The 15699-nt window shown below is 49.6% G+C and overlaps 1 protein-coding gene across 1 annotated transcript in view; it reads left to right on the top strand.

Moving 5' to 3' along the window:
- Window positions 1–2014: 2014 nt before the first annotated feature.
- The window catches only part of LOC147119534 (uncharacterized), an 88877-nt gene continuing 75192 nt past the window's right edge, over window positions 2015–15699 (top strand). The window contains exon 1 of the mRNA XM_085985107.1: window positions 2015–2419. Coding sequence (XP_085841233.1) covers window positions 2411–2419 — 9 coding nt within the window. The 5' untranslated portion in view covers window positions 2015–2410. The remainder of the gene's footprint in view (window positions 2420–15699) is intronic.

The raw sequence follows: 15699 nt of genomic DNA, 5'->3' as shown, positions 1-15699 counted from the left end.
ACTTTCTATGATTCCATTCTATGAGTGAATCATTCCCTTTTATCCGCTGTGTGCTGTACATGTACAGGAGCTGACACAAGCCGTACAGTAGCAGACGGGATTGAATCGTTTCCTTTCACCCGCTGTGCTGTATATGTACAGGAACTGACACTGTACGGGCCGCACAGTACCAGACAGGAGTGAATCAATCCCTTTTATCGATTGTGTACTGTACCTATACTGGACACTGAGGCACACGTGGGCAGTACAGTATGAGATCGTATGAAACGTTCCCTTTAACCCACGGTGAACTGTACACGTACAGGAGCTGACACTGAGACACACACGGGCCGTACAGTACCAGATGGGAGTGAATCATTCCCTTTTACCCGCTGTGTACTGTACACGTACAGGAGCTGACACTGAGACACACACGGGCCGTACAGTACCAGATGGGAGTGAATCGTTTCTATTTACCCACTGTGTGCTGTACATGTACAGGAGCTGACACCGAGACACACACGGGCCATATAGTACCAGACGGGAGTGAATCGTTCCCTTTTACCCGCTGTGTACTGTACATGTACAGGAGCTGACACAGACACACACGGGCCGTACAGTACCAGATGGGAGTGAATCGTTTCTATTTACCCGCTGTGTGCTGCACATGTACAGGAGCTGACACTGAGACACACACGGGCCGTACAGTACCAGATGGGAGTGAATCGTTTCTATTTACCCGCTGTGTGCTGCACATGTACAGGAGCTGACACTGAGACACACATGGGCCGTGCAGTACCAGACGGGAGTGAATCGTTCCCTTTTACCCACTGTGTACTGTACATGTACAGGAGCTGACACCGAGACACACACGGGCCGTACAGTACCAGATGGGAGTGAATCATTCCCTTTTACCTGCTGTGTGCTGTACATGTACTGGAGCTGACACTGAGACACACACGGGCCGTACAGTACCAGATGGGAGTGAATCATTCCCTTTTACCCGCTGTGTACTGTACATGTACAGGAGCTGAACCTGAGACACACACGGGCCGTACAGTACCAGACAGGAGTGAATCGTTCCCTTTTACCCGCTGTGTACTGTACATGTACAGGAGCTGACACAGACACACACGGGCCGTACAGTACCTGACGGGAGTGAATCATTTCCTTTTTCCCGATGCGTACTGTACATGTAAAGGAGCTGACACTGAGACACACACGGGCTATACAGTACCAGACAGGAGAGACTCGTTCCCTCTTACCAGCTGGTGTGCAACGGCCACCCCACGTTAAAAGAATTCACGCACAGGCATCTTCCACCCTTTAAAATGAAGTTCGGGACCTGGAACGTCAGGACCCTCACGGACAACTCCAACATCGACAGGCCCGGAACGCCGTACTGCTATCGTTGCCCAGGAGCTCAGGCGTTTTGACATAGACATCGCCGCCCTAAGCGAGACCCGGCGGGCAGGGGAAGGCCAACTCAAGGAGCAAGGCGGTAGTTACACCTCCTTCTGGAAAGGTAAACCTGAAGAAGAACGCCGCCTCCATGGGGTTACCCTCGCCATAGAAAATGCGCTAGTTGAACGTCTCAGAGACTCCCCTTATGGAATAAACGAACACCTCATGACTCTATGGCTCACCCTAGCCAGGAACCAGTGCGCTACGGTCATCAGTGCGTACGCCCCAACACTGGAAGCCACAGACGAGACCAAAGAGGAATTCTACTCCAGCCTCGAACAATCCCTGTCCCGAGTCCCAACGGGCGACAAGCTGATCCTCCTTGGCGACTTCAACGCCAGAGTTGGAAAGGACACAGACCTCTGGAGAGGTGTGATCGGCAGAGAGGGGGTAGGGAAAATCAACTCCAATGAACCCTCCTCCTGACAAAATGCTTAGAACATGGCCTTGTCATAACCAACACCTTGTTCCGTCGGAGAGAAAACTACAAGGCTCCATGGCAACACCCTCGCTGTATTAATGGTGTATGTGTCACAGGCTAACCTTTCACACCACAGCCTCCCAGCCGGAGGCCACACACGGCAGTGAGCTCCGTGGGGTCCTCTTCGGTTGGTTGTCGAAAGTCCCCCTCAGGCTGATCTGCTGTCCCTTCCCCCGCCCAGTCCTCTCGTTCTCACTGAATACTAAGACAGTTTGAAACTATTAAAGCAGTCAGGAGCACCCCCCCACCCCCCCGCCCGTCCCCTTGTGTGGGAGCAGACAGGGGAATTCAGTAACTGCCAAGTGAACTGCAGAAGTGAGTTTCGGAATCTGTGTGTGTGTCAGATCAGAGGCTGACCGAAAGGAGCCTGTTTCTGACACTCTCGGTCTCTCTCTGGAGCAAAGGGAGAGTGGAATCCCACCACAACTCATGGTGGTCACCCTCACCCTCCCCCGAAGATGAAGGAGACAACAAGGAGGAGCCCTGATGACCATGGTAGGTTTAATCTATTTTCTTTTTGATCCCTCCGTTCAAACCCAATTGCGTGCCAGAAGTACAGGAGCTGGGTCTGATTGAAGCCTGGGGGGAGGGGACCAAAGTTACTCAGATTGATAGAAAGAGACAGAGAAAGAGTGAGAGAAAAAGCGAACGAGAGAAAGGGACAGTGCGAGCGAGAGAGACACAGAAAGAGCAAGAGAGAGAAAAAGAGAGAGCGAGACAGAGAGAGAGAAAGCAAGAGACAGGGACAGAGGCAGCGAAAGGGAGACAGACACAGAGATAGAATGAGAGACAGAGAGAGTCCGACAGACAAAGAGAGATGCAATCAGTGTTCGATGAGCCGATGGGTAAATGCCCTGACAGGAACTTATTATTTGTTTCTCCCCAATCGCTATCTCCTGAAGGTGCCGCCCTCTCGCTGGTGCATGGGAGAGAGAGAGAGAGAGGGGCAGAAAGAGAGACAAGAGTGAGACAGAGACAGAGACACACACATTTGCTGTCCCCTTGCTGGGGCACAGACGTTGCTTGCTCACCAGGGGCAAGGACTCCACTGGAAAAGTGCCCCCAGATGGAGGATGCAGTGCGGAGATACTGAGAGGATAAAGTGATCGTGCAGGGAGAGCGCAGTGCAGAGACAGTTAGAGGGGCAAGTGCCCCCATAGAGAGCGCAGTGTGGAGAAAATGAGAGGCTGAAGTGCCCTAGGAGGGAGGGAGCAGTGTGAAGAGAGTGAGAGGGTAAAGAGCCCCCAGAGAAAGAGCACATCATAAAGAGAATGAGAGGATAAAGTGAAGCAGGAGAGAGAATGCAGAGCGGAATAAATAAGAGGGTGAAGTACCCCCGGCGGGGAAGCGCAGTGTGGAGAGAGCGAGAGAGTAAAGTGAGCCTGGAGGGTGAGAGCAGTGTGGAGAGAGCGAGAGTGAAGTGAGTCTGGAGGGTGAGAGCAGTGTGGAGAGAGCGAGAGAGTAAAGTGAGCCTGGAGGGAGAGAGCAGTGTGGAGAGAGCGAGAGTAAAGTGAGCCTGGAGGGAGAGAGCAGTGTGGAGAGAGCGAGAGTAAAGTGAGCCTGGAGGGAGAGAGCAGTGTGGAGAGAGCGAGAGTAAAGTGAGCCTGGAGGGAGAGAGCAGTGTGGAGAGAGCGAGAGTAAAGTGAGCCTGGAGAGAGAGAGCAGTGTGGAGAGAGCGAGAGTAAACTGAGCCTGGAGAGAGAGAGCAGTGTGGAGAGAGCGAGAGAGTAAAGTGAGCCTGGAGGGAGAGAGCAGTGTGGAGAGAGCGAGAGAGTAAAGTGAGCCAGGAGAGAGAGAGCAGTGTGGAGAGAGCGAGAGAGTAAAGTGAGCCCGGAGGGAGAGAGCAGTGTGGAGAGAGCGAGAGAGTAAAGTGAGCCCGGAGGGAGAGAGCAGTGTGGAGAGAGCGAGAGAGTAAAGTGAGCCTGGAGGGTGAGAGCAGTGTGGAGAGAGCGAGAGTAAAGTGAGCCTGGAGGGAGAGAGCAGTGTGGAGAGAGCGAGAGTAAAGTGAGCCTGGAGGGAGAGAGCAGTGTGGAGAGAGCGAGAGAGTAAAGTGAGCCTGGAGAGAGAGAGCAGTGTGGAGAGAGCGAGAGAGTAAAGTGAGCCTGGAGGGAGAGAGCAGTGTGGAGAGAGCGAGAGTAAAGTGAGCCTGGAGGGAGAGAGCAGTGTGGAGAGAGCGAGAGTAAAGTGAGCCTGGAGGGCGAGAGCAGTGTGGAGAGAGCGAGAGAGTAAAGTGAGCCTGGAGGGTGAGAGCAGTGTGGAGAGAGCGAGAGAGTAAAGTGAGCCTGGAGGGCGAGAGCAGTGTGGAGAGAGCGAGAGAGTAAAGTGAGCCTGGAGGGAGAGAGCAGTGTGGAGAGAGCGAGAGTAAAGTGAGCCTGGAGGGAGAGAGCAGTGTGGAGAGAGCGAGAGTAAAGTGAGCCTGGAGGGCGAGAGCAGTGTGGAGAGAGCGAGAGAGTAAAGTGAGCCTGGAGGGCGAGAGCAGTGTGGAGAGAGCGAGAGAGTAAAGTGAGCCTGGAGGGAGAGAGCAGTGTGGAGAGAGCGAGAGTAAAGTGAGCCTGGAGGGAGAGAGCAGTGTGGAGAGAGCGAGAGTAAAGTGAGCCTGGAGGGAGAGAGCAGTGTGGAGAGAGCGAGAGAGTAAAGTGAGCCTGGAGGGAGAGAGCAGTGTGGAGAGAGCGAGAGAGTAAAGTGAGCCTGGAGAGAGAGAGCAGTGTGGAGAGAGCGAGAGTAAAGTGAGCCTGGAGGGAGAGAGCAGTGTGGAGAGAGCGAGAGTAAAGTGAGCCTGGAGGGAGAGAGCAGTGTGGAGAGAGCGAGAGTAAAGTGAGCCTGGAGGGAGAGAGCAGTGTGGAGAGAGCGAGAGAGTAAAGTGAGCCTGGAGGGAGAGAGCAGTGTGGAGAGAGCGAGAGAGTAAAGTGAGCCTGGAAAGAGAGAGCAGTGTGGAGAGAGCGAGAGAGTAAAGTGAGCCTGGAGAGAGAGAGCAGTGTGGAGAGAGCGAGAGTAAAGTGAGCCTGGAGGGTGAGAGCAGTGTGGAGAGAGCGAGAGAGTAAAGTGAACCTGGAGAGAGAGAGCAGTGTGGAGAGAGCGAGAGTAAAGTGAGCCTGGAGGGAGAGAGCAGTGTGGAGAGAGCGAGAGTAAAGTGAGTCTGGAGAGAGAGAGCAGTGTGGAGAGAGCGAGAGGAAAGTGAGTCTGGAGAGAGAGAGCAGTGTGGAGAGAGCGAGAGTAAAGTGAGTCTGGAGGGAGAGAGCAGTTTGGAGAGAGCGAGAGAGTAAAGTGAGCCTGGAGAGAGAGAGCAGTGTGGAGAGAGCGAGAGTAAAGTGAGCCTGGAGAGAGAGAGCAGCGTGGAGAGAGCGAGAGTAAAGTGAGCCTGGAGGGTGAGAGCAGTTTGGAGAGAGCGAGAGAGTAAAGTGAGCCTGGAGAGAGAGAGCAGTGTGGAGAGAGCGAGAGTAAAGTGAGTCTGGAGAGAGAGAGCAGCGTGGAGAGAGCGAGAGAGTAAAGTGAGCCTGGAGAGAGAGAGCAGTGTGGAGAGAGCGAGAGAGTAAAGTGAGCCTGGAGGGAGAGAGCAGTGTGGAGAGAGCGAGAGAGTAAAGTGAGCCTGGAGGGAGAGAGCAGTGTGGAGAGAGCGAGAGAGTAAAGTGAGCCCGGAGGGAGAGAGCAGTGTGGAGAGAGCGAGAGTAAAGTGAGCCTGGAGGGAGAGAGCAGTGTGGAGAGAGCGAGAGAGTAAAGTGAGCCTGGAGGGAGAGAGCAGTGTGGAGAGAGCGAGAGAGTAAAGTGAGCCTGGAGAGAGAGAGCAGTGTGGAGAGAGCGAGAGAGTAAAGTGAGCCTGGAAAGAGAGAGCAGTGTGGAGAGAGCGAGAGAGGAAAGTGAGCCTGGAGGGAGAGAGCAGTGTGGAGAGAGCGAGAGTAAAGTGAGCCTGGAGAGAGAGAGCAGTGTGGAGAGAGCGAGAGTAAAGTGAGCCTGGAGGGTGAGAGCAGTGTGGAGAGAGCGAGAGAGTAAAGTGAACCTGGAGAGAGAGAGCAGTGTGGAGAGAGCGAGAGTAAAGTGAGCCTGGAGGGTGAGAGCAGTGTGGAGAGAGCGAGAGTAAAGTGAGCCTGGAGGGAGAGAGCAGTGTGGAGAGAGCGAGAGAGTAAAGTGAGCCTGGAGGGAGAGAGCAGTGTGGAGACAGTCCACAACACCAACAGGGAGATCGACACGAGATGTTCTGTCCTCCCCAACGTCTCCCTGGCCCATCATCCAAACATCAACACAAGGGACCTCTATGACGAAATACATCTACTCAAACAGCGGATGTGGGTCTTCGCAAGAAACCTCATAAACACTGCCAAAAGACGCAGCCCTCCCACCCCCCCTACCATTGGGAGCCCAAACAGGACCACCAATGTCCCCCACCCCCCTTTACAAAACCGACAACAGAACCGTGCTTTTATACCTGACCCAAGACCCCCCTCTAGACCACAGACTGTAGACCAAGAACTGAGAAAGATCATGACGATGCTGAACAGCCTGATAGAAAGCCGGAGAAATTATTAATATTGTTATTTATCATTATCATTATTGTTATCTTATCAGTATTATTACTATTATTAGATAGATATATGTGCATGCCTCATGAAATTTATACTAAATCATCACTTAGCATTATAGAAAATAGTGTTTCCACACTCATCCCACAAAATAGGTCCATTTTATTTCGTTTTATTGAACTATATAAATGCGTTCTTTCCACATAAGCTGCTGGAATATCCAGGGCCTCCGCTCCTCAACTTTTGGGATGAAGAGTACAGACCCTGAATTCCTAAAAGCTATAAAAGACATTGATATAATTGTGTTAACAGAAACATGGTGCCAAAAGGACATGCCGACCCACTGTCCTCCAATGTACCATGAAATCATTGTGCCCTCAGTAAAGAACACTAAAACACGCAAGGGCAGAACCTCCGGGGGAATATTGGTGTGGTATAAGGGAGAACTGGACAAACACATCTCACCGGTAAAACAGGGGAAATCACACGTATGGCTAAAACTAGATAAAAATATAGGAATAGCAAAAAAAGATGTTTACTTATGTGCGATCTACATACCTCCAATAGATTCGCCATATTTCGAAGAGGAGTTATTTGATACTCTCCACATGGAAATCAGCCATTTCCAGGCCCAAGGAAAGGTGATAATATGTGGGGACCTAAATGCAAGGACCGGTTGTGAACCTGACTTCATAGACCCACAGGGAAACAACCATGTGTTTGGCCAGACCCCTTTAGATGTCACACCAGCCATCGCAAATCGGAACAACCTTGATCGTGAAATAAACAAAAGCGGTAGGGAGGTAGTGCAACTCTGCCGAGCCTTAGGCCTGTACATAGTTAATGGTAGGTTCAGAGGGGACTCCCAAGGGAGACTCACATACTCCTCAACTCTTGGGTCTAGTGTGGTGGACTATACAATCACTGACCTGGACCCCTGCGATATCAACGCATTCACTGTCAGGCAACAATCCCCCCTCTCAGACCATAACCAAATAAATGTGTACCTTAAACTTTCTGCCCAAACTACAGACACAAAAAAGGAACACAGTAAGCTACATAAAATAAACCAGACATACAGATGGGCCCCAGACAGTGGAGATAAATTCATCACAGCACTAAATTCACCTGATCTCACAAGTAAAATTTCAAAATTTAAAGAAAATCTATATGAGATCACCAGAGATGGTGTAAACACGGCCATAGAGGATATAAATATGATCTTCCATGAGGCAGCTGTAAAAGCCGACCTCGTGAAACAGAAGAGGAAGCATCACAAAAGACAAAATAAAAATATGAAATGGTTTGACCACGAATGCAAAAATGCCAGAAAAGACCTGAGAAAAATATCAAACCAAAAGCATCGGCAACCAAACAATCCGGACCTACGTACTAGATACAATGAAACCCTCAAAAGATATAAACACACCATTAGGAACAAAACACAAAACTATACCCACAAAATACTCGAAGAAATTGAAAACTCCACCAATCCAAAACAATTCTGGGAAATGTGGAATAACCTGAGTACAACACAATTGCAAGCATTACCAATCCAAGATGGCAACATCTGGAGAACACATTTTGAAAACCTCTACAAAGACATCCCAAAAAACAAAACAAACCCAAGTCAACATCAGGTCACAGAAAAACTCCACACATTAGAAGCAACAATTAAAGACAACCAAAACCCTCTAGACTCCCCAATCACATGGAAAGAACTGGCCACAAAAACAAAATCTCTCCACCTAAAGAAAGCCTGTGGCCCAGACAACATCAAAAATGAAATGCTAAAGTTCAGCAATATGGAGATGCAGGGTGCGATACTCAAACTATTCAACATCATATTACGCTCAGGCTGTTTTCCCGATATCTGGTGCCAAGGACTAATCTCCCCCATATATAAAAGTGGAAACAAATCAGACCCAAATAACTACCGCGGCATCTGTGTCAACAGTTGTCTAGGGAAGTTATTCTGCAGTATTCTAAATAGTAGATTACTTGATTTTCTTAACAAACATAATATCCTCAGAAAAAACCAAATAGGCTTTCTTCCAAAACACCGCACCGCCGACCATATCTATACCCTTCACACCCTCATTGAAAAACATAAACACCAAACAAAAAATGGGAAAATATTCGCCTGTTTCATCGACTTCAAGAAAGCCTTTGACTCTATATGGCACGAAGGGCTCTATTATAAACTTCTTCAGTGTGGAATAGGGGGCAAAGTCTATGACCTTATTAAATCAATGTATCTGAAAAACAAATGCGGGGTCAAAATTGGAGACAAACGCACCGATTTCTATATGGCACGAAGGGCTCTATTATAAACTTCTTCAGTGTGGAATAGGGGGCAAAGTCTATGACCTTATTAAATCAATGTATCTGAAAAACAAATGCGGGGTCAAAATTGGAGACAAACGCACCGATTTCTTCACCCAGAGAAGAGGCGTCCGGCAGGGCTGCAATTTGAGCCCGACCCTGTTCAACATATACATAAATGAATTAGCAGACATGCTGGAGCAAAGCGAGTCACCAGGTCTCCGTCTCCTGGATGGAGAAGTGAAGTCCCTGTTCTATGCGGACGACCTGGTTCTGCTGTCTCCCACAGAACAGGGATTACAGCAACAACTAGACCTACTCGACAAATACTGCCAAAATTGGGCTCTAACAGTAAATCTAAAGAAAACCAACATCATGATTTTTCAGAAAAGACCCAGATGTCAGGAAAACAAATACCAGTTTACCCTCAGTGATACCACTATAGGACACACTATGAGCTACACCTACCTTGGTCTAACTATTACAGCATCAGGGAGCTTCAGCATAGCAGTGAATGCACTAAAAGAAAAAGCCCGAAGAGCCCTATATGCAATAAAAAGAAAATTCTACAACATCCAAATCCCAATCAAAATCTGGCTCAAAATTTTTGACAGCATAATCCTGCCCATTGCACTGTACGGTAGTGAAGTATGGGGCCCGCTAAATCACCAAAGCTACACTAAATGGGAAAAACACACAATAGAAGCCCTACATGCAGAATTCTGCCGAAGCATCCTTCGCACCCAAAGAAAAACGCCAACAAATGCATGCAGAGCCGAACTAGGCAGATACCCACTGATAATAAACATCCAAAAACGAGCACTAAACTTCCTAAATCACCTCAAATCTAGCTCCCCAGACACCCTTCATTTCAAAGCCTTTCAGACCCAAGAGCTAAACCCAGAAAAGAGTCCCCTGAGTCAGCTGCTACTGAAACTAAGTACTCAGCCGGACCCTGACCAGCCCCAGACCAACACAGCCGTCCAAACACCAATCCGAGTGAACCAAATCATTAAACAATGCAAAGAAACCTACCTGGAACATTGGAACAAAATAACCGAAAACCAAAGCAGATTAGAATGTTACCGGGCCCTAAAAAGAGAATATAAACTGGCAGACTACCTCACGACCATCAGAGACACAAAACAGAGACAGACCCTCACCAGGTACAGACTAAGCGACCACCAACTGGAAATTGAAAAAGGCAGATACAAGAAATCCTGGCAGCCTAGAGAGAATAGAATATGCGATCAATGTCTGGCTGGCGAGGTTGAAACAGAAATGCATTTCCTCCTAAAATGCGAAAAATTCAACACATCAAGAAACATATTATTCAACAAGCTAAGCCAAACAACCCCAGATTTCAAGGAATTGGATGATCTGTCAAAATTGAGATTAGTCCTAGGAGAAGGAGACAGACCATACCTTGGGGCTAAATATGTAACAACATGTCACAACCTGAGGACTGTTTAAAAGTAAGACTGTTTAAAATTAATATTGAACGTACCAAATGAAGTAGAAAGACTGTTTAAAATTAATATTGTTTAAAAGTAATATTGTATATACCCAACAAATGTCAAATCGATTGACACCTACAGAATGTTGGAAAACTGTACCTTTTTGCTATGTAAGCTTTGGCAATATGGTTCTCTGTAAACTTTCATGCCAATAAAGCATTTGAACTGAACTGAACTGAGTAAAGTGAGCCTGGAGGGAGAGAGCAGTGTGGAGAGAGCGAGAGTAAAGTGAGCCTGGAGGGTGAGAGCAGTGTGGAGAGAGCGAGAGAGTAAAGTGAGCCTGGAGAGAGAGAGCAGTGTGGAGAGAGCGAGAGAGTAAAGTGAGCATGGAGAGAGAGAGCAGTGTGGAGAGAGCGAGAGTAAAGTGAGCCTGGAGGGTGAGAGCAGTGTGGAGAGAGCGAGAGTAAAGTGAGCCTGGAGGGAGAGAGCAGTGTGGAGAGAGCGAGAGAGTAAAGTGAGCCTGGAGGGAGAGAGCAGTGTGGAGAGAGCGAGAGTAAAGTGAGCCAGGAGAGAGAGAGCAGTGTGGAGAGAGCGAGAGTAAAGTGAGCCTGGAGGGAGAGAGCAGTGTGGAGAGAGCGAGAGTAAAGTGAGCCTGGAGGGTGAGAGCAGTGTGGAGAGAGCGAGAGTAAAGTGAGCCTGGAGAGAGAGAGCAGTGTGGAGAGAGCGAGAGTAAAGTGAGCCTGGAGTGAGAGAGCAGTGTGGAGAGAGCGAGAGTAAAGTGAGCCTGGAGGGTGAGAGCAGTGTGGAGAGAGCGAGAGTAAAGTGAGCCTGGAGAGAGAGAGCAGTGTGGAGAGAGCGAGAGTAAAGTGAGTCTGGAGGGAGAGAACAGTGTGGAGAGAGCGAGAGAGCAAAGTGAGCCTGGAGGGTGAGAGCAGTGTGGAGAGAGCGAGAGAGTAAAGTGAGCCTGGAGGGTGAGAGCAGTGTGGAGAGAGCGAGAGTAAAGTGAGCCTGGAGGGAGAGAGCAGTGTGGAGAGAGCGAGAGTAAAGTGAGCCTGGAGAGAGAGAGCAGTGTGGAGAGAGCGAGAGTAAAGTGAGCCTGGAGAGACAGAGCAGTGTGGAGAGAGCGAGAGAGTAAAGTGAGCCTGGAGAGAGAGAGCAGTGTGGAGAGAGCGAGAGAGTAAAGTGAGCCTGGAGAGAGAGAGCAGTGTGGAGAGAGCGAGAGTAAAGTGAGCCTGGAGGGAGAGAGCAGTGTGGAGAGAGCGAGAGAGTAAAGTGAGCCTGGAGGGTGAGAGCAGTGTGGAGAGAGCGAGAGAGTAAAGTGAGCCTGGAGGGAGAGAGCAGTGTGGAGAGCGCGAGAGAGTAAAGTGAGCCTGGAGGGAGAGAGCAGTGTGGAGAGAGCGAGAGTAAAGTGAGCCTGGAGGGAGAGAGCAGTGTGGAGAGAGCGAGAGTAAAGTGAGCCTGGAGGGTGAGAGCAGTGTGGAGAGAGCGAGAGTAAAGTGAGCCTGGAGAGAGAGAGCAGTGTGGAGAGAGCGAGAGTAAAGTGAGCCTGGAGGGAGAGAGCAGTGTGGAGAGAGCGAGAGTAAAGTGAGCCTGGAGGGTGAGAGCAGTGTGGAGAGAGCGAGAGTAAAGTGAGTCTGGAGAGAGAGAGCAGTGTGGAGAGAGCGAGAGTAAAGTGAGCCTGGAGGGTGAGAGCAGTGTGGAGAGAGCGAGAGTAAAGTGAGCCTGGAGGGTGAGAGCAGTGTGGAGAGAGCGAGAGTAAAGTGAGCCTGGAGAGAGAGAGCAGTGTGGAGAGAGCGAGAGAGTAAAGTGAGCCTGGAGGGAGAGAGCAGTGCGGAGAGAGCGAGAGAGTAAAGTGAGCCTGGAGGGAGAGAGCAGTGTGGAGAGAGCGAGAGTAAAGTGAGTCTGGAGAGAGAGAGCAGTGTGGAGAGAGCGAGAGGAAAGTGAGTCTGGAGAGAGAGAGCAGTGTGGAGAGAGCGAGAGTAAAGTGAGTCTGGAGGGAGAGAGCAGTGTGGAGAGAGCGAGAGAGTAAAGTGAGCCTGGAGGGTGAGAGCAGTGTGGAGAGAGCGAGAGTAAAGTGAGCCTGGAGGGTGAGAGCAGTTTGGAGAGAGCGAGAGAGTAAAGTGAGCCTGGAGAGAGAGAGCAGTGTGGAGAGAGCGAGAGTAAAGTGAGCCTGGAGGGAGAGAGCAGTGTGGAGAGAGCGAGAGTAAAGTGAGCCTGGAGGGTGAGAGCAGTTTGGAGAGAGCGAGAGAGTAAAGTGAGCCTGGAGAGAGAGAGCAGTGTGGAGAGAGCGAGAGTAAAGTGAGCCTGGAGAGAGAGAGCAGTGTGTAGAGAGCGAGAGAGTAAAGTGAGCCTGGAGAGAGAGAGCAGTGTGTAGAGAGCGAGAAAGTAAAGTGAGCCTGGAGGGAGAGAGCAGTGTGGAGAGAGCGAGAGTAAAGTGAGCCTGGAGGTAGAGAGAGCAGTGTGGAGAGAGCGAGAGAGTAAAGTGAGCCTGGAGGGAGAGAGCAGTGTGGAGAGAGCGAGAGAGTAAAGTGAGTCTGGAGGGAGAGAGCAGTGTGGAGAGAGCGAGAGAGTAAAGTGAGCCTGGAGGGAGAGAGCAGTGTGGAGAGAGCGAGAGAGTAAAGTGAGTCTGGAGGGAGAGAGCAGTGTGGAGAGAGCGAGAGAGTAAAGTGAGCCTGGAGAGAGAGAGCAGTGTGGAGAGAGCGAGAGTAAAGTGAGCCTGGAGGGAGAGAGCAGTGTGGAGAGAGCGAGAGAGTAATGTGAGCCTGGAGAGAGAGAGCAGCGTGGAGAGAGCGAGAGAGGAAAGTGAGCCTGGAGGGAGAGAGCAGTGTGGAGAGAGCGAGAGTAAAGTGAGCCTGGAGGGTGAGAGCAGTGTGGAGAGAGCGAGAGTAAAGTGAGCCTGGAGGGTGAGAGCAGTGTGGAGAGAGCGAGAGTAAAGTGAGCCTGGAGGGTGAGAGCAGTGTGGAGAGAGCGAGAGAGTAATGTGAGCCTGGAGAGAGAGAGCAGTGTGGAGAGAGCGAGAAAGTAAAGTGAGCCTGGAGGGAGAGAGCAGTGTGGAGAGAGCGAGAGAGTAAAGTGAGCCTGGAGGGAGAGAGCAGTGTGGAGAGAGCGAGAGTAAAGTGAGCCTGGAGGGAGAGAGCAGTGTGGAGAGAGCGAGAGTAAAGTGAGCCTGGAGGGAGAGAGCAGTGTGGAGAGAGCGAGAGAGTAAAGTGAGCCTGGAGGGAGAGAGCAGTGTGGAGAGAGCGAGAGTAAAGTGAGCCTGGAGGGAGAGAGCAGTGTGGAGAGAGCGAGAGAGTAAAGTGAGCCTGGAGGGAGAGAGCAGTGTGGAGAGAGCGAGAGAGTAAAGTGAGCCTGGAGAGAGAGAGCAGTGTGGAGAGAGCGAGAGAGTAAAGTGAGCCTGGAAAGAGAGAGCAGTGTGTAGAGAGCGAGAGAGTAAAGTGAGCCTGGAGGGAGAGAGCAGTGTGGAGAGAGCGAGAGTAAAGTGAGCCTGGAGAGAGAGAGCAGTGTGGAGAGAGCGAGAGTAAAGTGAGCCTGGAGGGTGAGAGCAGTGTGGAGAGAGCGAGAGAGTAAAGTGAACCTGGAGAGAGAGAGCAGTGTGGAGAGAGCGAGAGTAAAGTGAGCCTGGAGGGTGAGAGCAGTGTGGAGAGAGCGAGAGTAAAGTGAGCCTGGAGGGAGAGAGCAGTGTGGAGAGAGCGAGAGAGTAAAGTGAGCCTGGAGGGAGAGAGCAGTGTGGAGAGAGCGAGAGTAAAGTGAGCCTGGAGGGAGAGAGCAGTGTGGAGAGAGCGAGAGAGTAAAGTGAGCCTGGAGGGAGAGAGCAGTGTGGAGAGAGTCCACAACACCAACAGGGAGATCGACACGAGATGTTCTGTCCTCCCCAACGTCTCCCTGGCCCATCATCCAAACATCAACACAAGGGACCTCTATGACGAAATACATCTACTCAAACAGCGGATGTGGGTCTTCGCAAGAAACCTCATAAACACTGCCAAAAGACGCAGCCCTCCCACCCCCCCTACCATTGGGAGCCCAAACAGGACCACCAATGTCCCCCACCCCCCTTTACAAAACCGACAACAGAACCGTGCTTTTATACCTGACCCAAGACCCCCCTCTAGACCACAGACTGTAGACCAAGAACTGAGAAAGATCATGACGATGCTGAACAGCCTGATAGAAAGCCGGAGAAATTATTAATATTGTTATTTATCATTATCATTATTGTTATCTTATCAGTATTATTACTATTATTAGATAGATATATGTGCATGCCTCATGAAATTTATACTAAATCATCACTTAGCATTATAGAAAATAGTGTTTCCACACTCATCCCACAAAATAGGTCCATTATATTTCGTTTTATTGAACTATATAAATGCGTTCTTTCCACATAAGCTGCTGGAATATCCAGGGCCTCCGCTCCTCAACTTTTGGGATGAAGAGTACAGACCCTGAATTCCTAAAAGCTATAAAAGACATTGATATAATTGTGTTAACAGAAACATGGTGCCAAAAGGACATGCCGACCCACTGTCCTCCAATGTACCATGAAATCATTGTGCCCTCAGTAAAGAACACTAAAACACGCAAGGGCAGAACCTCCGGGGGAATATTGGTGTGGTATAAGGGAGAACTGGACAAACACATCTCACCGGTAAAACAGGGGAAATCACACGTATGGCTAAAACTAGATAAAAATATAGGAATAGCAAAAAAAGATGTTTACTTATGTGCGATCTACATACCTCCAATAGATTCGCCATATTTCGAAGAGGAGTTATTTGATACTCTCCACATGGAAATCAGCCATTTCCAGGCCCAAGGAAAGGTGATAATATGTGGGGACCTAAATGCAAGGACCGGTTGTGAACCTGACTTCATAGACCCACAGGGAAACAACCATGTGTTTGGCCAGACCCCTTTAGATGTCACACCAGCCATCGCAAATCGGAACAACCTTGATCGTGAAATAAACAAAAGCGGTAGGGAGGTAGTGCAACTCTGCCGAGCCTTAGGCCTGTACATAGTTAATGGTAGGTTCAGAGGGGACTCCCAAGGGAGACTCACATACTCCTCAACTCTTGGGTCTAGTGTGGTGGACTATACAATCACTGACCTGGACCCCTGCGATATCAACGCATTCACTGTCAGGCAACAATCCCCCCTCTCAGACCATAACCAAATAAATGTGTACCTTAAACTTTCTGCCCAAACTACAGACACAAAAAAGGAACACAGTAAGCTACATAAAATAAACCAGACATACAGATGGGCCCCAGACAGTGGAGATAAATTCATCACAGCACTAAATTCACCTGATCTCACAAGTAAAATTTCAAAATTTAAAGAAAATCTATATGAGATCACCAGAGATGGTGTAAACACGGCCATAGAGGATATAAATATGATCTTCCATGAGGCAGCTGTAAAAGCCGACCTCGTGAAACAGAAGAGGAAGCATCACAAAAGACAAAATAAAAAT

Source organism: Somniosus microcephalus, chromosome 4 (assembly GCF_052327205.1).
Source record: "Somniosus microcephalus isolate GS21.2 chromosome 4, FLI_Smic_1.0, whole genome shotgun sequence".
Lineage (NCBI taxonomy): Eukaryota > Metazoa > Chordata > Chondrichthyes > Squaliformes > Somniosidae > Somniosus > Somniosus microcephalus.
This window is presented reverse-complemented; position numbering and strand designations above follow the sequence as displayed.